Below are 23,407 nucleotides of genomic sequence, written 5' to 3'. Positions count from 1 at the left end.
TTTGAAAGCCTTATTCTAATTCTGTTTGATTCTGTATATTCTCCAAAAGGATCGTATCAATTTTTGCTCCATTGCCAACTCTGAGACTGAAGAAACCTTTATTGCTCCATGTGCTGAACATCCTTCCCATCTCTCCCACATATTCCTCCTGCTTTGTTTCCGTGCAGGCATCCAGGAGCAGCCTCCTCGACATTTTTGAGTTCAGCTGAACATGTCAGGGAAGTCAAGTTGTTTATGTCTCTTTTTCTTTTAGTTTCCCAATGACCTCTTTTGTATTTCATTGCATTGCACACATTTATCTATAAGCTTAGCTGAGGAGGAAATAGACATTAAGACATATCTGTGGGACCCAAGAACATGGGGACTTAATCATGTCAGGTGGCCCCACCCTCTGTGACAGCTCCTGTCCTTTCCTGGCATCATACTCTCCTCCCTTTCCTGTTGACAGGAAGCTTCACAATGTACTTTAACATGTAAACAGAAAAGGGAAGGAGTTGTTTAGGTTGATCCTCAGTAATTCACCTGTTGGTCTAGGGATGGGGGTGAAATACCATCAGAGGACATCCATCTACAGCATCTGACTGGTGTCCAGCCATGGAACCTGGGATCAGATGATGCAAGTAACCTTTCTATTAATTCTAATTAAATAGCAAAAAAAAAGTGTGTGTGCATGTGTATGTGAATGTGTGTATGTGTGGAGGCAACGTCTTGAAAATCTTGCACTGTAGCCAGGCTGGCTTGAGACTCAATATTTTCCTGCCCCCACTTCCACAGTGCTGGGAATATAGGTATACACCAATGTGCTTGGCTATATGTCCTACACTTAGGTGTGTGTGTGTGTGTGTGTGTGTGTGTGTGTGTGTGTGTGTGTGTGTGTGTTTGTGCGCGCAAGGTAAGTGACTGGCCATGGGACAGGCATCATCATCACAGGAATCGATCATCTCAGGTTTAAAAGAGGCCCTCAAGACACGAGGATCTTGGGTTAAAAAGAAAGACTTAAAGGCATTTTTTGATCATGTGGAGGACTTATGTCCTTGGCTCCCCAAGGAGGGAAATATTAATGAGGTTAAATGGCAAAGAGTTGGGGACTGTTTAAATGATTAAGAAGATTCATGTTTTTATAAGAATTTTCATGTAATTATTGCAATTGTGGTCAAATAAGGAACATTTTCTGCTTGAAACTGTATTGATTTAAATGATGTGTGAGATGTTTCACCATTTTCAGGCACTGTGTAATTCTATTGTAATAAACTGGCAGGTATCTTTGTAATTATAAATAGTGCATGCTTGGCCATGTACACTGTAAATAGCCTTTACCAAATGTGCTTGGCAAGGGCCATAATTAACATCACTTAGTGAATTGTGGTAAAGAAAAAGCCATGATTTATTTGATGTGATTGGCTTAATTGTTTTTATGTGGATAAAATGATCATTGATCTTAAAGATTGCTTTTTTACAATTCCCCTACACTCTGATGATCGCATTTATTTTGCCTTCAGTCTCCCTCGTGTTAATTTTCAGGGACCTATGCAAAGATTTCATTGGAAAGTCTTGCCTCAAGGAATGGCCAATAGCCCAACCCTTTGTCAAAAATTTGTTGCACAGGCAGTGGATCCAATTCCTTTACGCTGACCGCACATTTTTATTTGGCATTATATGGATGATATTTTGTTGGCGGCTCAGGACAGGTTAGATCTACAAAATCGTTTTGTGGAACTTTCTAAAGCCTTTCTTAACCTTGGCTTGCAAATAGCTCCTGATAAAGTCCAGTTACAAGATCCCTTTACCTATTTGGGTTTAAAATTGCAGCAGGAATTAGTTTTAACACCTCGCATTCGGTTCCGTGTTGACTGCCTCCATACCCTTAATGATTTCCAAAACCTTCTAGGAGATCCTTTTGCCCCTCAATGATGTTCTGTGAGGAGACTCTGACCTCTCCCCCCCTCCCCTCGCAAGCTTAAAATTGGAAGAAGGCCCCTCAGAGCCTCCAATAATTACTCAGAAGGCTACCAAGGACCTTGCCACCTTTATAGAAAGAGTAGAATGGAGCCTCCAAAGAAGCTTCCCCTCGGGGCCCCTCCAAAAACTGTTCATGCTGGTCTGGGAGGGGATGACCGCAGACCACAAACTGGCCTGTGCAGGAAGGAAGGAAAGATCTATGGGGAGGTGGATAGTTGCCACTATGTGGACACTCAGGCCCACCAGTCACAAATGAACTATTGTTTTAATAAGTATAGGAATTAATCTAAAAGATTATATGTAGAGGAAAAAACAGACCATAAAACAAATTCGCATACTTGTGTAATGAATTCTTTAGAAGTCTTCAAATTAGTCTTTGATTATCAGAATCAGAGCAATGGTTGCCTCTGGAAGGTTGTAACTTGTGAGAATTTATACTTACAAGAGTGTGTATGCCAATGAAATTCTATGTTGCCATTAGAAAGAATGACATGGCCCCATTTGTAAGGAAATGGAAAGGCTTGGAAAAAATTATATTAAGTGAAGTAAGCCAGACTCAATGGTTTCCCTCATTTGTCATAATTAATATAAACATTGTACTCTCCTAGAAGAGGTCCACAATAGGGCAAAACCTAGATACATAAGGCCATATTGGATGAGGCTAAATGGAAGGACCTCCAGGATATGGAAACAAGAGCTATATAATGGGTGATTATTGTTTTTAATGTACTATTTTATTTCTCATCTCTTTTGTTGTCCCTTGGTTATCTCATGTTGTTACAGTATCTTACCTTGTCATCTGGTATATTATATTTATGTTTATTTGTTTATTTGAAATAAGATAGAGAAGGGGGAAAATAAGATGAGAGGAGGAGGTGGGGTGGGAAATGGATAAAAAACATGAGAAGGGGTATCAATGTTTGTGAAGCAATGCACCTTCTATCTGGTGAATATAATGTAACCCCTCTATTAATTACATAAAAATAGCAAAAAAAAGTGTGTATGCATGTGTGTACATGTGTATGTGAATGTGTATATGTGTGTAGGCAAGGTCTTGAAAATCTTGCCAGGCTGGCTTGACACTCAATATTTTTCTGCCCCCCCACTTCCTTAGTGCTGGGATTACAGGCATATGCCAATGTGCTTGGCTATATGTCCTACAACTTAGGTGTGTGTGTGTGTGTGTGTGTGTGTGTGTGTGTGTGTGTGCGCGCGCGCACGCGTGTGTGCTGACCCTGGGAACTTGGGAACTGTCCCTGAGCTATTTTGATCAAAGCTAGTGCTCTACCACCATAGCCCAATTTCTTACATTTTTTCATGCTTAATTGGAGATAAGAATCTCACGGACTTTCCTGTCCAAGCTAACCTTCAAACCACAGTTACCAAAACCCATCAAATTGTATATTAAAATATGTGTATCAATTTTGAAGCTCAATAGAGATAAATAGCAAGTGAATATTTTAATCATAGGCAAAGCTATTCAGACTAGAAATCTAATTATCTAGGATTTATATGGCAAGAAGAACTGATTGATTTCCTCTGAAACACAAATTTGTCTCTAAAGTTGTCATACTAATTCGTTTTAAGAATTCAGTGGTTTTGCTTCTAATTACAGGAATGAACATTCATTCTTTCATTCAATAAATATTGCTACTGGGATACTTTTCTAAGAGAAAACTATCACCTGGTTCTCGTGGAGTGTGAGTCCTAGGAAGGAAGAGAGATTAAGGAAAATAGAGAAAGAATGGAGGTCATTACTCCAAGAAGGAGAATGCTGCCAAGATGAAAAGACATCTTGTGGGAGGGATTGCCTGAGCAAAGATCCAATAAGTGAAGATTCCTAGAATCCCTATAACTATTCCTATACTTCTAGCTACTCCAGGGGCTAAAATCTGAGGATCACAGTTCTAAGCCAGCCTAGGCTGGAAAATCTGTGAGGCTCATCTCAAATTAATTACCAAAACGCTGGAGGTGGAGGTGTGGCTCAAACGATAGAGTCTTGAAATTTGAGTTCAAGCCCTAGTACCAGCACACACACACACACACACACACACACACACACACACACACACGCTGCAAAGGGGCATGCTGTGCCTATGCATGTGACCTCACCCAGACTCTCACTCTGCCCCTTCATGAGCTCTGTTACTGAACACATATGTCTGCCTTTCCTGTGCCTCTGAAACTCATCTGTAAAGTACAAATGATGATAGCATAGCATCTCCACATCTTTATGAAGGTTGAACAATTTAAGACAGGTTGTACATCCCTCTTCCAAAACTCCTCAATCTAAAAGGCCCCTGAATTAAAAACTTTCTGAGAACTAACACATCACAAGTAAGAAATCAAAGTATAGGTGTACTATAAATACTGAATAAAATTCCCTCAGTCTATTGTTCCCTGGTATGTCGTGTATACATTTATTTGTTTATTTGAAATAGGAAAGGGAAGGGGGGCAAATAAGATGATTGGGAGAGGGTGGGGGAAGGGAAATGGGGATAAAAACACAAGAAGGGGGTATCAATGTGTGAGAAGTAATGTACCTACTACCTGAGGAATGTAACTGTAACCCCTCTATACATTACCATTCCCTCAGTCTGTGTGTGTGTGTGTGTGTGTGTGTGTGTGTGTGTGTGTGTGTGTGTGTGGTATTAGTTATGGAAAAGTAAGTATATTTCAAGTCGACTTTAGTCATATTCCCAAGACATCTCATTATATATATGGAAATATTTTTTAACAATCCAAAATCTGAAACACTTCTGATCCCAAACATCTCAGATAAGGGATACTCTTGGGATTATAACTGGCACATAGCCAGTGTCATATGAATGTGTGTTATTCAAATGTGGTTGTAATGTAATTTGACAGGATTTTTCAAAGATGCTATGTGTAGAATAGGAGCCTGGAAGGCAAGAGGGATGAGAGGTAAGCAATTAGACAGCTCCTGCAATGACAATAATGGCAGGTGAAAGATGGAGATTTGGACTGGTGATGCAAGCAGAGAAAAAAAATAGCTAGATTCAGGTTACTCCTGAAGTAGAAACAGTAGACCTTGCTGCCCAATCAGATGCTACACATGTGGTGTGAGGAAGAAGAAGGATCAAGGACAACAAAGAAAGCAAAATATAAGGGAATAGGGAAAGGAAGAGATTATGTTCTCACAGGCCATACTTTGCATGCTTCCATGAAGAAGTCTGGTAGAATCTCAAGCTGGATATACAGATTTATTATTAGCAGTCTTCAAATATACATGGGAAGTAAGGCTGAAAGGGATGTTTTTTTGTTACCATTCCTTAGATTTTGTTTTTCAAATATTGAAATGGAACAATTCTTAAATGATTAGCTTAATCCCATAAATAATCTTAATTAAACTGACTGAGATTAATAAGGAAAGAATGAACTGTAGCTCACAAACAAAAATAACTCAAACAGTGAGTGCTGTCTGTTTCCAAGCAAAAAGAACTAGCCAGAAGTTATTTCAGGCCTCAATAGTGTACTTTTTTTTTGAAGGGAAAAAAAAACCCATTCAGGACATACAGGGAATCTTGTTTGCCTTTTTGGCATCCCTTTCTCTCAACATCTGGAAGAATTTCATGATTATATGTCTAAGGACTTCTTTAAGTCACAGCTATGCTGTTTCTTTAGCATGCTCAGTGGCCTAAGGCTCACATTAGTAGGTTGAATTATTCCCCTTATTTCTATCAGCACCATTCTTAAATTAGAAAAGACAGTGCTAGCTGGCACCAATGGCTCACACTCGTAATCCTAACTACTATAGAGCCTGAGATCTGAAGAATCATAGTTCAAAGCCAGCCCACACAGAAAAGTCCATATCTCTCCAATTAACCAGCAAAAAGCTAGAAATAAAGATGTGGCCCAAGCGGTAGAGCACTTGAATGAAAAAGCTAAGGGACAGTGCTCAGACCCTGAATTCCAGCCCCACTACCAGCCCCCCCCAAAAACAATAAAAACAAAAACAAATAACAGGATAGGGAAGGGGGGAAAACAAGATGAGGGGGGGAGGGTAATGGGGACCAAGACATGAGAAAGGGCATCAATGTATGTGAATTAATGCACCCTCTATCTGGCAAATGTAATGTAACCCTTCTATTAATTACTTAAAAAACAAATAACAGTTCCTTAAAGAGAATTTCAAACAGCTTTCCACAAAATAATCATCTAACACATATTTTTTTCCCAAATAGCCATCTCTATAGCTTTTGTCCACAATAACAGCTGCTAATTTCTATGAGTGGTTCCTTTAGGACTTGTGGTCATGAGCTCACATCTGCCTTCCTTGAGACCCTGGTGTTCATAGCTAGTCGCTGAATTAGGGTGCAGTGGCTCATGCCTGTGATTCCCACTGCTTTGGAGGCTGAGATTACAAGGATATGGTTTGTGACCAGTCCTGGAAATGTTAACAAGGTCCTATTTTGATTACCACTCTGGGTGTGGTGACTTGAGTGTGCCATCCCAGAACAAACTAAAACAAAATGGGATTGGGCATGTGGTGTGTCTCAAGTAGTAGAGCGTTACCTAACAAGCACGAAGCCCTAAATTCTGATCCGAGAACCAGGGGATGGAATTAAAATAAATAAAACAGCTCAAATCACTTGCCTTTACTTTGGACTTCTTTCCATATCTAAAGAGTGGAATTTCTAGCTCCAGTCATCAAGTTGTATAGCCTCCCCGCTCTCCCCCACCCCCCCACACAAGAGAACAAGAAGAACCAGTAAATTTTATACAAATGTCTATCTAGCTGCCCCACCAGCCCAACTGGTCTGCTACCATCAGCTTCATCCCTCCTTTCAACCCACCTACAGCTCTCTGGACCTCAGATGATATCTTACCCCATTCTATATCTCTTCTATTATCTGTTTCTCTCCTTGTTGTGTACTTTGGGGTGTGTGTGTGTGTGTGTGTGTGTGTGTGTGTGTGTATCTGTGTGTGTCTGTGTCTGTGTCTGTGCGTGTATGTGTGTGTATGTGTGTGTGTGTGTATTTGCACTGGTACTGGGGCTTAAATTCAAAGCCTGGGAACTCTTCCTCAGCTTTTCCACTCAAGGCTGGACTTGATCCCTTGAGCCACACCTACATTCCTGGTTTTTGCTAGTAAATTAGAAATAATAGCACAGACTTTCTTATCCAAACAAGCTTTGAATCACAATCCTCAGATCTCACCCTTCTGACTAACCAGGATTATAGGCATGAGCTATCAATGCCTGGCTGTCAAAATACTTAGGTTAGTTGAGCCTACAAGGCTCACAATGAGGGTTAATAGAAATAACCCAGGGGGAAAGGGGAATTAAGTAGAACAAAGGAACTATTAGCAACAAAGGATGATCATTCACTCTAATAAACTATATTTAGCTATAGATAAATTTCGTTCAGTATCTGCTAATTTATGAGATCATGTATTCATACATAAAATAAATACACACAGGAGTTTAAAGGACGTGCACCAATGAGGTAATAGTCATTGTACTGAGTGGCACAAGGGGCATTTTAAAGAATGTTCTGTTTCTCTGGTTTTTCTGGGTTCTGCATAATGAGCACTCATTGCTTACGTAACAAGAAAATAATAAGAAAAGGAACTGGAGATTTCAAATTTGGAGAATGTTCAGGATAACTTAGGACACTGTCTTTCTAAGTTGATGATGTCTGCTTGGCTTGTTGAGCTGTATTTTCATTCTTTCACCAGAGGAATATCATGGATTGCCCCAACAATATCAATCCCTTGCCATTCTACAATTATTGATTAGTTTACTAATCTCCTATTGTGACAGCTTTCTGCTAATCCTAAATCCCCCAAACAGGGGTAATCACCAGCATCTCTTTTTTTCACAGTTTAATTTCTGAAAAGAAAGTAGAAAAAAATGCTTAAACAATTCATAGAATACCAAAATTATTAACATCTTTCTGGTTTATTTTCATCCAAGATGTCTAATTGCTACTGCTCTGCACCAAAATGTTTTGAATGCATTGCATTTCACATTATCTGGATGTCTTCAAAAGAACTATAAAACCCAAACAGATGAGTGAAACAATTGGGCTTTCTTCTTGAACCTGTGCCACTGAGGGAGCAGGAGGGCTGGATGCAAAGAACCTTTTATAATAAAAGTTCACATAGTGGATTCTGGCCAGTTCTTTGGGACTGATACATACCTTATTCTCGCTGGGCATTTTCTCACAGCAACTGCACAGGTGCCAAATACTAGGCAGAAACTCACAAGCACATTTTTAGTGCCTGTCAGCATTGACTGCTATTCATATTTCATTGGTTAACATAACTCTCGTGGCTAAGCCCAGAACCAAAGATGGGGCTGAATGCAAACCCAGAGTGTACAACACGGCAAAGCATCAGTTCAGTGAAGAGAAAACACAATTCAACAATTCAAGAGAGGGCTGAGGCTTTTGTTCAACCAACCTAGAGAACACTATAACTGAGTAGGTAGAGACAAAAGAAGAAGGAGGAGGAGAAGGAGGAAGGGGAGGAGGAGGAGATGGGGAAGGAGACGAAGAAGGAGACAAGGAGGAGAGAGAAGGGGGAAGGGGAGGGGGAGCTTGGCCTAGTGGTAGAGTGCTTGCCTAGTATGCATGAACACCTGGGTTTGATTCCTCAGTATCACATACATAGAAAAAGTCAGAAGTGGTACTGTGGCTTGAGTGGTAGAGCTCTAGCCTTGAGAAAGCCCTAAAACAGTGCTCAGGCCCTGAGTTCAAGCCACAGGACCGGCAAAGAAAAAAAGAAAAGAAAAAAAGAAAGCATCCTCTCTGTAGAGGGATGGCAGAAACCAATGGTCTAGTATACATATCATCTGTGAGTATGGTGTGAATGTGGTGTTGGACAGTGTATGGTATTTGTATGTGTGTATAATAGGTGAGGGTGCTGGATGAGGGTGTTGGTGTTTGTGTGAGTGTGCATGTGTGAGTGTGTTATGTGCAGATTGTAGGTGTTGGTCAATATGTGTGATGTGCCTGGGGTGTGTGTGTATTGGATGTGTATGTGCATATCTGTGTGTAGTATAGAAGGAAAGGTCTTTTATACTCATATTTTCTATAAAAATGTAAATCCTGAAGTCAAGCTGACTATGAGAAGGGTCATGCTGACCAAGATGCATTTGTATTCACAACCTGTTGAACTGAAACTCCTTACCACAACTATTTGAAGATAATAAAAACAAATCCAAAAAGATAAGCAAATACAGACACACACACACACACACACACACACACACACACACACACACACACGGGGAGGGAGAGTGTCTGGGTGACCAGGGAAGTGAGTCTTCCTCTATTCTGTGTCCTTTTCATAAATCCTCTTTTCCCCCTCAAGCTAGTTCTGATTGGAATTAATCAAATGCAAATACATAGCACACACACACACACACACACACATATATATATATATACACATATATATATATATATATCAACAAACTTAAGGCTTTCTAAAAGTGCTGTCAGCCAGAGGTATATTCTAACAACCTGGCATGATAAGAGCAGGGTAGATTTTTTTTTTAAATCATGTTATAATTTGGGGATTTTTGTTACTTAAGATCATTTCATCTAGAGTTTTTTTTCCAAAGTAGGTTACATAAAAGACCTTTTTAAGTTGTTTTTAAACAAAAACTTCCTTCAAGGGAAACAATTTCATAACTTACATTAGGTTAATACATCAAAGATTAAGGTTTTTTTTTAACCTCATTAATTTATCAGTAAGAACTAAATCAACATCAGTTAAGTCATTCTATTTAATACTAAATCCCATTGCTATAAAAACCCTTATAAACCATTGGTGTTGGGTGGTTAACACAATAGCCCATCTGGCAGTCAGAATTATTATTGGACTATATCATTAATAACAATGTTATTATTGGATTGAAGGAGGTCCAATCCTGGACTCTTGTTTTTATTTTTCTCTTAGCAATCAAATGAGAACCACAAAGGAATGAGTAGAGAAAGGGCATGAAGCTGGCTGAGAAAAGACCAAAAGATAAAGTCCTGAGATAACTGACGTCTTTCCAAGGTCAGAAAACCATTCTGTAGTTCATCTGTCAAGTGGATTCTTTTCAGCAAGCATCTATTTCTATAATCGCCCACATAATTCTGTAATACCCTCATGAAACAGCTACTCTTTCCTTTCAACACTGAGATAAGTGCTTTTCTCCCATAATAGTCACCTTTACCTTTTAAAATGCTCTCCCTCTGCCTCTGCCTCTCACCTAATTCTCCCGCTTTGAATTACCAACAACAGATACCAACCCACTCTCTGACACTTTAGGATGATCACCTATCCGTTCACAGGATCCAGCTAGCTCTTTACCTTTGAAATAATGCATTCCCCTTGCAGAAGAATACCCTTTAAACCCAAAGGAAACTAAATGGGAGTGTGTTTCTACAGCAATACGCAGAGGAAGATTACAGGAAAATGAAATCTGCTTTACCCAGTAACAGAAAATAATCTGCCAGTCTCTCACTCCTCCGCCCCCCATTTCTCACTTACCTATTTTTGGTACCAGGTTCTAGGCATGGCCATAAATCAAAATCCTTTGTCTTATAGATTATGAAATCTACCCCTCAGTAACCTCAAATTTAGGGGGAACTATAATAAATGAAGCTAGAAAATATCAAAGCAGGATGGTATCAGCCTACTCTGTAATCCAAGCTACTCAGGAGGCTGAGATTTGAAGATCCAGGTTCAAAGCCAGCCCGGACAAGAAAGTCTTGTTGCCAAATAACCACCAAAAAGCTATAAGTGGAGGTAGGGCTCAAGTGGTAGAGTACCGTCGTTGACTGAAACAGCTAAAGGACAAAACCCAAACCCTAAGTTCAAGCTCTGGTATCAGCACAAAAAGGAGAAAGAAAGGAGACAATAAAGGAAAATAGATGATATTGACTATGCAGCATGTAACGAAGAAGTCCTACATCAATCATGTGTGTCTGCAAGCTTAAATGCATAAGCTTCCCCTGCGCCCTGGCTTTTTTTTTAAACTGTGGAACAATGTCAGAGTAGCTTGAAACTCATTAGACTAAATCAAGAGATGCTTTTATTCCAAAGGTACTTATTGAGTGCCTACTATGTACCCGGCACTGTTCTAGAGCTTTGAATGTAGCATAAAAAATTAGGCATAACAAAACAAATGAAAAAAAGTGTCTGTTCAGACAAGAGTGAATTATGAAGAATACTAGAAGACAATGGGTAGTATTAAAAAGCTGGTGGTTCATATCAATAATCTTAGCTACTCAGGAGGCTGAGATATGAGGATAAACTGTCAAAAAATAGTAGAAATAAAGCCCAAGTGGCATAGTACCAGCTTTAGGCCTTGAGTAGAAAAGTCAGTCAAGAACTTTAGGATTCTGAATTCAAACCTCAGTACTAGCACATTAAGAAGGGGAAGAAAATACTGAAACAAAAGCCATATAATGAATGATTGTTGTCCTTAATGTACTATGTTATCTCTCATCTCCTTTGCTGTCCCTTGGGTATCTCATATTGTTACAGTATCTCACTTTGTTATCTGATATATTGAATTTATTTGTATTTGGTTATTTGAAATTTGATAGGGAAGGGGGGAAAACCAACACGGGGGTGGGGGTGGGTGGTGGGTGGGGGGGAGGGTGATGGGTACCAAGACATGTGAAAGGGTATCAATGTATGTGAATTAATGCACCTTCTATCTGGCAAATATCATGTAACCCTTTTATTAGTTACAATAAAAAAATTATAAAAAATAAAAAAGAAGGGGAAGAAATAAAAATAAAAAATAAAGAAGGGGAAGAGGAGGAGAAAGAAGTAGAAGATGGGGGATGAAGAGAAAGGAGAAAAGGAAGAGGAGGAGGAAAAGGAAAGGGAAGATGAGGAAAATGAGATGATGAAGATGAGAAGAGGAGAGGAGGGTGGGTAGGGGAGGAGAAGAGAAGGAGAAGGAGGAGGAGAAAACAAGAAAGAGGATGAAGAAGAGGAGGAGGAGGAACAACAAGCAGGGACTGGTGTATCAAGAAGAGAGGCAATATTTTTTTGTGGTGCTTTCATTTCTTCTTAATTAAACATTGTGTGGTTCTCGTCTTTTTACTTACACCTCGACAGGGAAAAAAATCATACACGTTCTCGGTAGGCGAATGTCAGTACTATTGCTATCAGTTTTCTTCAAGTTAAAGTCTATCCTTAGGAAGTTTAAAATACCCTAATCTGTAGTACATAGAAAATTGAACAAAGGTCTCTCTGCAGCACCTGAGAATCAGAACCAGGGGAAAAGATTAAACTGGAAGGCCAACTCTAAGGTCTCCAGGCTGGATACCATTAATCCCTCTGCCCTACTTTGAGATCTAGGGAGATTTTTCCTCACAATCTCCCTTTGTGACCAGAAATAAATTCCTGGAGTTTTTGTTCACCTATGGGCTTAATAACACTGACCTTACAGTGTTGCAAAACATTTAAAACCAAAGAATTCGTTTCGATCTGGAGATTGCATAAGGAATCTTAGATTGCAGTTTTAGTGACAGTTTAACACCTGAAGAGTTTTGTTTTGTGTGTGGGTTTTGTTGTTATTGTTGTTGCAGGGAGACTTGGGGAGGGGTGCTGGGGCCTGAAGCAGAGCCTGGGCACTGTCCCTGAGCTTTTTCACTCAAGGTTGGTGCTCTATCACTTGAGCCACAGATCTATTTCCTGCTTTTTGATAGTTTATTGGAGTTAAGTCTCATGGACTTTCCTGCTGGGGTCAGCTTCAAACCACAATCTTCAAATTTCAGCCTCCTGATGTAGGCATGAGGCAAAAAGTGCCCAGTTGTGTTTTTTTTAAATTGCTATAATCAATACTTCTATCCTGAAGTTATGACGAGTCCAAGAACATAATCTTGCCAAGTTTCAAGGGCAGTATTTGTAAATTTGATGCCATCCCATCACAGAGAGACTCTCAGGAAGTCATCTTACCTACTTCCCGAAAGACCATGTTGCTAGAAGAAGCCATTTTAAATGTGAGATCAGAGTTGAAAATAGCTTCTGAGCTTAGAACTAAGGAAGTGAGACCTGGTTTTGTGTCTAGGAGGAGAGAGTAAGGTGAGAAAAGCATGCAGGCAGAAAAAGTCAGAAAGCAAGGAACAACTATAAGGCATTCAGTGTAACTGGAAGGTTTTGAGTCAGGAGACAGGAGTAGAGACAAAATTTATTCGACACTTGTGAATTTTCCAGAATGAGGAACTGCAATAGTCATAGCTGTTTGATCTATCCTCCTCTGTGACGAAAGGGAAATTTTTAAGTGGCAGGACTTAAACATGAAAGGATAAGAAAAAGAGCTTTTTAATCAAATTGTAAAGGACATGTTTTTGAACTCTCTGATGTCCTTTATTTCTCAAAGTATCAATAAACATAAGAAACAGTCATGTTTGGGGGGGGGAGGGAAATGGGTACCAAAACATGTGAAAGGGTATCAATGTATGTGAATTAATGCACCTTCTATCTGGCAAATATCATGTAACCCTTTTACTAATTACAATAAAAAAAGAAACAGTCATGCAGGGTTTATACAATACTCTTCACAAGAGATCTTGGGGTTTCTTTCCTTTTTCAAAAAAATGCATACGACAAAAGCAAAAGAGATCTAGAGAGAAAATGTATTTTTCTCAGAACTGCCATTAGAGTATTCCTTGGTACTGTGATATCATGCAGTAAATAGTTATTCAGGGGGGAAAGGTATGAGGCATAGCATTTTGAATGGTCAAAGAAATGACCCACCATGTAATCATGTAATTACAGAACAAGAGTGAAAGTATCACAGATGGATTTTGAGGAAATGCAATGTTAAGTTGGAGAATAAAAGACTCCTTAGTGGCGGAAAATCATGGAAGTCTTCCTGTAGGGAGTTTCTAAACTATTTTCTCAGGAGATGCTAAAGGGCATTTCAAATCATGTGGCCAACTGAGTCTACCTTGTTAGTATGACCTTTATTTCATATTTAAAAATTATTATTGCAAAGGTGATATACAGAGGAATTACAGTTAGGTAAGTCAGGTAAAGAGTACATTTCCTTTTGAACAGTGTCACTCTTTTCCTCACCATCTCCCAGTTTTTCCCTCCCACTCCACCTACAAGTTGTATAGTTCATATTGAACATAGTGTCTAATAAGTATAATTGCTGCATTTGTTCACTTTTGTCCCTCCATTTCTGTGCCTCCACTTACACTCTCAAATGCATGTAAACAAACAGAAAAAAGCAAAAAAAGAAAAACCTCTCATCTTGTTCCATTAATTTCAATAAGTACTATTTTGCATGATCAGATGCCCATAGGCATTGGGCCTTTCTATTTCTTTCTGCTCTCTTAAGAGTATCTTCCTTTGGTCTTGTTAGTAAGGTTTTTATTTATTTATTTTATTGTCAGGATAATGTATAGAAGGGTTACAGTTATTTTTGCAGGTATTAGGTGCATTACTTCTCACACATTGATACCTCTTCTCATGTTTTTGTCCCCATAATATGTTTTTTTTTTAAATGTCAGTTGTGGGACTTGAACTCAGGGCCAGGGCACTGTCCTTGAGCTTTTCCACTCAATGCTAGCACTCTATCACTTTGAGACACAGCACCACTTCCAGTTTTTTGGTGGTCAACTGAAGATAAGAGTCTCATAGACTTTTCTCCCTGGGCTGACTTTGAACTCCATTCCTCAGATCTCAACCTCCTGAGTTGCTAGGATTATAGGTGTGAGCCACCAGTGCCTTGCTGTTAGCATTTTTATCTCCAATTAGCCACCAAAAATTTAGAAGTGAAATTGTGGCTCAAGTGGCAGCATGTTAGCTGTGAGCAAATAAAAAGCTCAATGAAAGCATGAGGCCCTAAGTTCAAGCCCCAGTCTCAGCACCTGAAAAATAAATAGTTTAAATAACACAAGGAGATGAAAAAAAAAAGATATCTGGCTTAACAGTAACATCCTGATGGAGAAAAATCAGGAGACATTATAGCTGACTTGAGACTGATCAGGGCCTAGAGTGAGATGAGGGTAAGAACTATTGCTGTCAGCAAGGACTGTGTGAGCGTAATGTGATGTCCAGAATGAGCAATCTGATAACTAACTCAGGTCGATTCAGCACATCTGAGCTGCTGCTTTGAATTGCACATAAATATAAAGAGAGGTCCTGGAAGTTCCAGGCTCACTCCTCTAGTATCTGGCTTTTCTCACTTAGGGCTCCATTACCACACTGTCTGCTTTGCAAGGACTGCTTTTTCACAGCCCATCTCATGCTTCCTATTTGTGTGTCCACATAGCCAGTCCAACAGTGGGGCCCATTACTTCTGCTTAAAACCAAGCTTAATTGGAATCAGGCTGCATCCCTTCACTGACATCCTGCCCACAGCTGTTCTCCCACTCCAACAACAACTGGTGTTGCTAGAGATACTGCAGGACCCCTATAACCCAAAGTACCCCATTGAGGAAGCGTGTTAGACCCTAATGTCATCTGTACAATATTCTGCCTCCTCCTGCCCCTCAAAACTCTAACTTGTCTCTCCTTTCTTGGGGGTGGCCCTGTAGTATTTCTATTAAACCATTCATGTATGTTCTACTAATCACTTGATTATCTGCTCCCCACAAATCTACAGGTAACCTGAAGGTACTGGGATAACCTTATCATTCTTTTGATGGTAACTTAAGTGGAAGCTGCATGCTAATCCTCAGGAGAAGCCTGCCATTCTCTGTCAGTATGGAGAGTCTTGGAGATGTGGCTCTAGTCAAGAAGGAGTACAAAGACCCTACTCTACATTAGGGACCCCCTAACAGCCTGCAATAAGTAGATAAAAGGAATCAAAGTACATCACACAAACTTACTTTAGGTAAGAAATGGTCCGTGTTATGAGCTATGGCTAGCTAAGTTGTGAACTGTGTTGAGAACTGTGTTGGGCAGGAAATGTCTATATTAGGGGCTGTTTTTGTCTTGACATAACTTTAGGTATAAAGTACCTGAGCCTGAGTGAGCTTTCCTACTACTGTCATCTGACCACTGCAAAAGTTGACAAGAAGTACTGGCATGGTGCAAAAGGACAAGAGACACTGGAAAGACGTGGGACTCTGATTAGGGGGATGGGAGAGGACTAAGTAATGAAGAGTCTGAACAAAATCAAGACCAAGGGAGAAGCATCCCCAAAAGGCTCTGCAAAAGCTTGAGACAGTAAGGAATGCCTATTCACCCACACCTATTCTACCATGGCTTTCCCCAAAGCCTTACAGAAAGAGCCCTGTAAACACAGATCAGCAATTTCCTGACTGTTCTCTGCAGGGCCCAGACATGGAGACCTCCAGCCCCTCAGCTTGTCACCAGCTTCCTCTGAAATAGACTATTTAAAGGGCTCTCTTTTTCTGGGTTTCCTGAGATGTGCATTTTGGAAGACTCAATAACACTATATACTTTAATTATCCTACTCTTCATCCACTTTCTTTCCAGTAGACATGGATTCCATTCTCCTAAACCTAAATTCCTCATGTCACGCTTGGGAAAAACACAGTGGTATCATTTAAGTGCTTATCAGTTTGTATTTTCCATCTTTTTTCAACTCAAAAGAACTAATATTGTTAAAACATAGCTATCATTTTAAAGCTATTTTATTCATTCTTTTTCTATCTTAATTTTCTTTGCTGGGCTTGACTTCAGAAAACACTGTGTTCAATCAAATATTCAAAAAAAGGATGAGTCAAATTCTTTGGGAAGTATGTTAACTGTTCAAATGTATATTGAATTCAGTCATATTCTATACAATATAATTACTTTTAACCCAGTAGATTGTTCCATCCACATATCAAATACATTTCATGAGAGGGAAATTTGTAAAGTGCTTCTCAAAAGTACATAGTATATATCATTGGAATGTGCGTAAATTACTTATACTTATGATATGAGGAATGAAAATCAAGTTAATCAAGCCCCTTCCAATATCTACTTCTACAGCTAGCCAAGACCCTTAACCATCTTCATACTATATAGTGGACTACAAATCGTTTTTAGTTGGACACTTTTACAATAAAGCTACCACTTATAGAGGAACCATTATGTTTACACATTTTCATAGGATTTGACATTCCTTGTTCCCGGTTCACAAAAGCAAAAATTTACAATAGCAAAGAATCAGGCTAATTAATAGACAGAAGGCCCCTCCAGAGTGACTTCCAGGAGCATGATAGAGGATAAGTTGGTGAAAGATTCCTCATTTTAGGAATTCCTCCAACCAGCACGATAAAGAGAGAGAGAAAGATAAAGGGTGGGGGAGGAAGAGGGAGAGAGGGTGGAGAGGGAAGGGAGATGGAGAAAGGGAGAAGTCGGGAGAGAGGGAGAGGAGAGAATGGTTAAATAAAAAAGAAGATGGGGACCAAGACATGAGAAAGGGTATCAATGTATGTGAAGTAATGCACCTTCCATCTGGCGAATGTAATGTAACCCTTCTATTAATTACAATAAAAATATATGAAAAAATATATTTTAAAAAAAGGAGGAATACATTAAGAAAGTAATGTGAAGCAAAGTATTGTGGGAATTCATACAAGGTAGAGGTGATCTTTAGGTGTAAGACCAAAGAGTTCAACTGGTTCTTGAAGAAAGGTGGAAAATTTTGTAAGGAAGGTCCTGTCTTGTTCCCACATAATGGCAAATTCCCATCAAAGGACAGAGCATGACACAGGACACCAGTGAGTGGGCAGAGCCCATTTATAGCCATAAATGATGACAAAAGATTTGATTGGGGACACATTCTAGTAGGTAGACCTATAAGATTTGTTGACAGATTACAAATAAGATAGGAGAGATCTAAAGTTAAGACTTGAGGGGCCGGGAGTTTGGCCTAGTGGTAGAGTGCTTGCCTAGCATGCACGAAGACCAGGGTTCGATTCCTGGGTACTACATACATAGAAAAAAGATGGAAGTGGTGCTGAGGCTCAAGTGGTAGAGCTCTAGCCTTGAGAAAGTCCAAGGACAGGGTTCATGCCCTGAGCTCAAGCCCAGGACTGGCAAAAAAAAATAAAGATTAGAAAAAAAAAAGTTAAGACTTGAGCCCCACCATCAGCATGAGTCAGGTTCCATAACAGAGATAAAGCAGCTGAAGTCTCGGTTGGGATGCTTCACATGTAACTCACCCATTAGCTAAGTAGTTAAGGAATTTGAGTCCATTTGAGTCTGGAACTTGAGACTCAGATTAGATTGTCAGAATGTACAGTTTTCAAAGGGATCTCCTAGAGTGAATTTAGATGGGATGCCCAGGAAAAAACCCTGGACACTCTACTCAGGAGAAAGAAACAACAAAGGAAGAGTCACAAGGAGCCGAAAGAAACAAAGGAGAGGGGGAGTCTAGAAGCCAAGCCAAGGGAAGTGTGATGAGAAAGGAGGTCAATGGACTGGACATTGTGGCTTACCCCTCTAATCCTAGCTAACTGGGGAGGCAGAGAGCTGAGGGTCGAAGGAGGAAAGTCCCTACAACTCATTTCTTTGATTAACCACTGGAAAAACTAGACATGGAGATATGGCCCAAAGTGGTAAAGCATTAGCCTTGAGTATAAAAGCTTAGGGATAGCACCCAAGCCCCATGGCAGACAAAAAAAAAAGAAGAAAGGCAGAAAGAAAGAAAGAAAGAAAGAAAGAAAGAAAGAAAGAAAGAAAGAAAGAAAGAGAAAGAAAGAAAGAAAGAAGGAAAGAAGGAAAGGTGGGTTAGACACATGATGGAGACATGTGTTTCAATGCCAAGGCTTAATGCTCATCAATAGTTGCAAAACTCCCAGTGGTGTGGACAGGGTTGGATATGGGTGTGTCCTTCACTTGGTCCTGGTCCTCCCAGAAACTCAGAAGTAATACTCAGAAGGGTTCTTCATTTTTTGTTTATTCTGTTTGTTGTTTGTTTTGTGACAATACTGGGGCTTGAACCTAGGGCCTTGAGCTCTCCTTTGGCTTTTTTATTCAAGGCTAGTTCTCTGTCACTTGAGCCAAGCCTCCATTGCTGGCTTTTTCTCCCCTAGTTAATTGAAGATGAGAGTTTCATAAATATGTCTTCCCAGGCTGGTTTTGAACCAAGAGCCTCAAATCTCAGACTCCTGAATAGGAGATAGGATTGTAAGGTGTGAACCACTGGTGCCTGGCTTCTAAGGGCTGGATTTTTGAAGAAGCTGAGTCACCTAACTTCAAGCCAGACAGAGAAGATATTTCCTCCTTTTAGCTTATACTCAGATACACAAAGCAGCTGGGCTCCATGTTCTGCAGGAAAATCCTTTTTTAAAAATCAGCATATCCAAGACCAAATACCCGTGGCTCATGACTGCAATCCTAGCTACTCAGGAGGCTCAGATCTGAGGATCAAGGCTCAAGGTCAGCCCGAGCATGAAAGTTCGTGAGATTCTTCAATTAACCACCAGAAAACCAGAAGTGGTACTGTGGCTCAAGTGGGAAATACTGGCCTTGACTAGCCTAGGTACAGTGCCCAGACACAGTGTTCAAGCCCCATGACTGACAAAAAAAAAATAGCATATTCACTTCCCGCCCCCGCACACACACACATACACACACTTTATGTCAAGGCTCACACTAAACACCTGGACCCCACAAAAGATCACAGGGCCCTCCCATTATTTGCCTGGCAGTTCATTTGTTCTGCCCCCACATTCCAGGGTATCAGTCAGTGATTCTGGAATGGGGAAGGGGTGTCCAATTGAAGAGTTTCTTTTGCCTACTTAGAGTAAATGGAAACACAGGTGAGGAATGCCAACTTATTTTATTCTCACCAGCATTAGATTCTTCCATACAAGTCATGCTAAGTAAGGGTTCAATGGCTCCTAACCTGCAAAATAGCAATAGCTAAGCCCCAATTGAAATGTCCTTCCACAAACTCTGCAGATGTTTTCTCTTTTCCAGATAAAGTCCAATATCCCTATGCCCTCTCACACCAGTACATTGGAGACAGCATGAAAGAATCTACATAAGACCCAAGAATGACTTAAATCCCAAACCCAAAGAAATTTAGAAGCAAAAGCGATCTGTCTACAGCCTCCAATGTGCTGTTTGTAGCATCAGCATGTCTACCAGTTACTAATTGCTAAAAAAAAGCAAAGTCCACTGCATTTCTAGAAAGGATGGTCAGCCTTTGACAAAAATTTGCATGTCATTCTTCGAAAATATAACTGTCTGAATTTAACCACAGGGCCAAGAGTGGATACAAGAACCTAAAGATGATTATTTAAAATATCACAATAACCAATCAGTTCACACAATTTTTATGAAAAAAGGACAATTGTTACTGTTGTAACAATTGACTGTTTTTGTATGCAGTGTACTAGACCACTTGAAAAGAGAATATGTAGTATTTAAAATTTTAAAGAGTAGTTTATCAAGTATGCTTTACTAGCTCCACTAACCCATCCATCAATCTACTTGTTGGTATGAACTGATAATTTCCTTGTTTCCTTCAAAACATGGCACAAATTTTCCCAGATTTCTTCTATACCAACTATTAATTGGTGATGTTTAGGTTTTGTTGGTTCCTTAACAGGACTGACAGCTTGAAAAACTGAAGAACCATTGCTCTAAGGTAACCTTATGAGAAGATATATATCAGCATGAAATCACAAAATGCGCAACTTGTCGAACAAATCCAGCCCTGCGATATGGGAAATGGTAAGGAACAGGTTTTGTGAAGCTGACATACAATTGAATTTAGCCTTTATTACATTACCAGCAGCTCAGAGCACTAAGTCAGCTCAATAGCCCGGTACTGTTCTGCCTCCTTTATCTATGGACTTAATTAAAAGTGTTTCAATCTAGTCTTCATTTTGAATTTGTTCAGAACCTGTGGTTGATTCAAAATTTAGAAACAGATCATCCAGTAGGTCCCAAAGTTACCAAAATAGGTACATTACAGCAAAAGTTGTTGATGTAAACATTTAGAGAAAATGTTTACACATGTACATAAAAACATTCTACTATGATACAAAACCCTGCCAAAAATGTGCCAGCAAGCTGCCTTTATCAGTTAACCATCAAACTCAGGAGTATCTGAATATTTAGTAAACCAGAAAAAGAAGGAATAATTGAGGAACTATTTTATCACGAGGGATCAATATTCCTGGGTGTCACCATTTACGAGATCTTTTGCACACACAGAGGCGTTAAACTGTTGTTCACACTGTCCATGAGTTCTTTCAACTAGAAACAACATTGTGCCGATGCAGATGTCTCAGAGGCAACTTGCACCCTCTCTGACGTCTGTTCCCAATCACTCACGCCTGACTTCGTTTGGGAGTATATTAAATCAGTCTTCAGATCCCTGCTTATCAAGGTTGATGGGTGCAATTCCTGCCACACTGCCACCACAGTTGACACCCCACCCTCCTGGAGATGTGGTTTGACAGCTACATGGTAGTTGACCTCATGCCACAAGCATGACAGTCTTCCTGGAGTAGCTCTGATCCCTGGCAGAATGCCAGGCTCACCTGTGCCAGTTAACGGGTTTCTTTCCAACTCTCTTTTCCCTATCATAATCACTAACAAATACATGCTGTCCTTAGCTCTAGGAATTCCTCAACAACCAAAGAAAGGAGTTTCCTTTCCTCAGGGGAAAAAGGCTTATTTCCTTTTGATGCTTGGGCTCCTTTTGACATGTGCCTCCCTCCACCCCGTGCTAATTCCCTGTACTTTCTAAGTTCAAACAATGCTTGGGGGAACGGCTGAGAGGTGCTTCTATGGGTGACCCCACAAAAGAGTTCAAGTGAGGCCTTCTTTAAGCTGGAGACTCCCCCCTCCCCCCCTCGCACAGGTGACCCTAAGCCTGGCTCACACTCACCAGGAGAAGGTTGTGCGCCACCAAGTACCCAAGCCTGGGGCTGCCGTGGATGCCAGGGGCCAGGCGCCCGGTGGCATAGCCATGCCAGGCCACCACGTAGGGGTTGTCGATGGTGATCCAGTACTTGACCTGGCCTCCGAAGTGGCGAAAGCAGAGCTCGGCGTAATCCTTGAAGTGGTCGGCCAGGGCGCGGCTGGCCCAGCCGCCGTAGGTGTCCTGCAGGCGCTGGGGCAGGTCCCAGTGGTACAGGGTGACCACGGGCTGCACGCCCAGCACCCGCAGCCGCTCCAGCAGACGTCGGTAGTAGCGCAGCCCCTCGCGGTTAGGGGCGCCAGAGCTGCCATTGGGGAGCACCCGCGCCCAGGATATAGAGAATCGGTAGTGGGTGACCCCGAGTTCGCGCAGCCCCTCGGTGTCGCGGAAGACGTTGTTGTAGCTGTCGCCGGCCACGTCTCCAGTGGCAGGTGGGGGAGGCGATCCGGCGCCCGACGGCGGGTCGGCGAGTGGAGGGTCTCCGGGGCTGGCCGGGGGGTGGTGGGTGAACGTGTCCCAGATGGACGCGCCCTTGCCATGCTGCCGCCAGCCCCCCTCGGTCTGATAGGCGGCGCTGCCCACGGCCCAGTGGAAGCCGTCGGGGAAAGTGTCGTGCAGGAGCCCCGCGGCCTCCGGGGCGGGAGGACGCGCGAAGCGGGCCCAGGTCTGTGCGCCCTCGCCGGGCTCCGCGCGCAGACAGCGGCCGCCCAGGGCCAACAGCCACAGCGGCAGCAGCCGCCGCCAAGGCGGCGACGGCGACAGCGGCGGGCGCGGAGGGGCGCTGGCGGGCATGGCGCGCGGGAGCCGGGCGCTGGGGCCCCGCGCGGCGCCCCTTTATGCCCGCGCCCCGCCGCTGCCACCCGCCCTCCGCCGGCGCGCCCACCCCCGCTCCCCGGGGGCCCCGCTGGCAATAATTACCTACGGGAGCAGGCGCCTCCCTCCGCCCTGGCACCGGGAGGGAGGACAGGGGCGCAAAGGGCGCCCAGGGTTGCCCCGGGGTCGGAGGCTACCAAGCCAGGGCCAGGCTGCAGGCTGGGGAGGAGGAGGACGTCGGAGAAAGGCACCTGTTCCGCCCAGATCTCCGCCCAGCCCCGTGCCGCCTTCTCCTGCCATCCCCAGCCCGCCTGGCGGGAGTCGGGGCGCACCGAGGCTGGTCCATCAACTTTCCCCGACCAGAGCCAAGGAAGCGTCCACCTGCTTTCTCTTTCTCCTAGAAGGAGGCCCAGGGAAACTTCCCACTGCCAAGGCTGGAGCTGACGACGATCGCAGGTCCTGGAAGGAGGGCCAGGGGGGAAGCCTGTGGAGAGAACTCAAATTACCCGTGGGTGGGGTGCGTCTCCATCTTCCCTGGAGAGGGTGGCCCTGCTTCTGCAGCCAGTCTGGGAGGCTTCTCAGAAAGACAGGCCCTTGGGCCTTTGTTGGCTCCCTAGCTCCCAGTCTCTCTCTCCTTTTTAAAATCATTTCTAATCAGTTAAATATCTCTCTCCTGTCTGTCTGTCTGTCTGTCTGTCTGTCTGTCTGTCTGTCTGCTCTCTCTCTCTCTCTCTCTCTCTCTCTCTCTCTCTCTCTCTCTCTCTCTCTCTCTCTCTCTCTCTCTCTCCAACAATTTGTGAATAA

The 23,407-nt window shown here is 42.0% G+C and overlaps 1 protein-coding gene across 1 annotated transcript in view; it reads right to left on the bottom strand.

Moving 5' to 3' along the window:
- The window catches only part of Kl (klotho), a 33,528-nt gene extending 10,946 nt beyond the window's left edge, over positions 1-22,582 (bottom strand). The window contains exon 1 of the mRNA XM_090341740.1: positions 21,758-22,582. Coding sequence (XP_090197866.1) covers positions 21,758-22,582 — 825 coding nt within the window. The remainder of the gene's footprint in view (positions 1-21,757) is intronic.
- Between the last annotated feature and the right edge of the window lie 825 nt (positions 22,583-23,407).

Source organism: Megascapheus bottae, chromosome 11 (assembly GCF_031878675.1).
Source record: "Megascapheus bottae isolate mThoBot1 chromosome 11, mThoBot2.hap1, whole genome shotgun sequence".
Lineage (NCBI taxonomy): Eukaryota > Metazoa > Chordata > Mammalia > Rodentia > Geomyidae > Megascapheus > Megascapheus bottae.
This window is presented reverse-complemented; position numbering and strand designations above follow the sequence as displayed.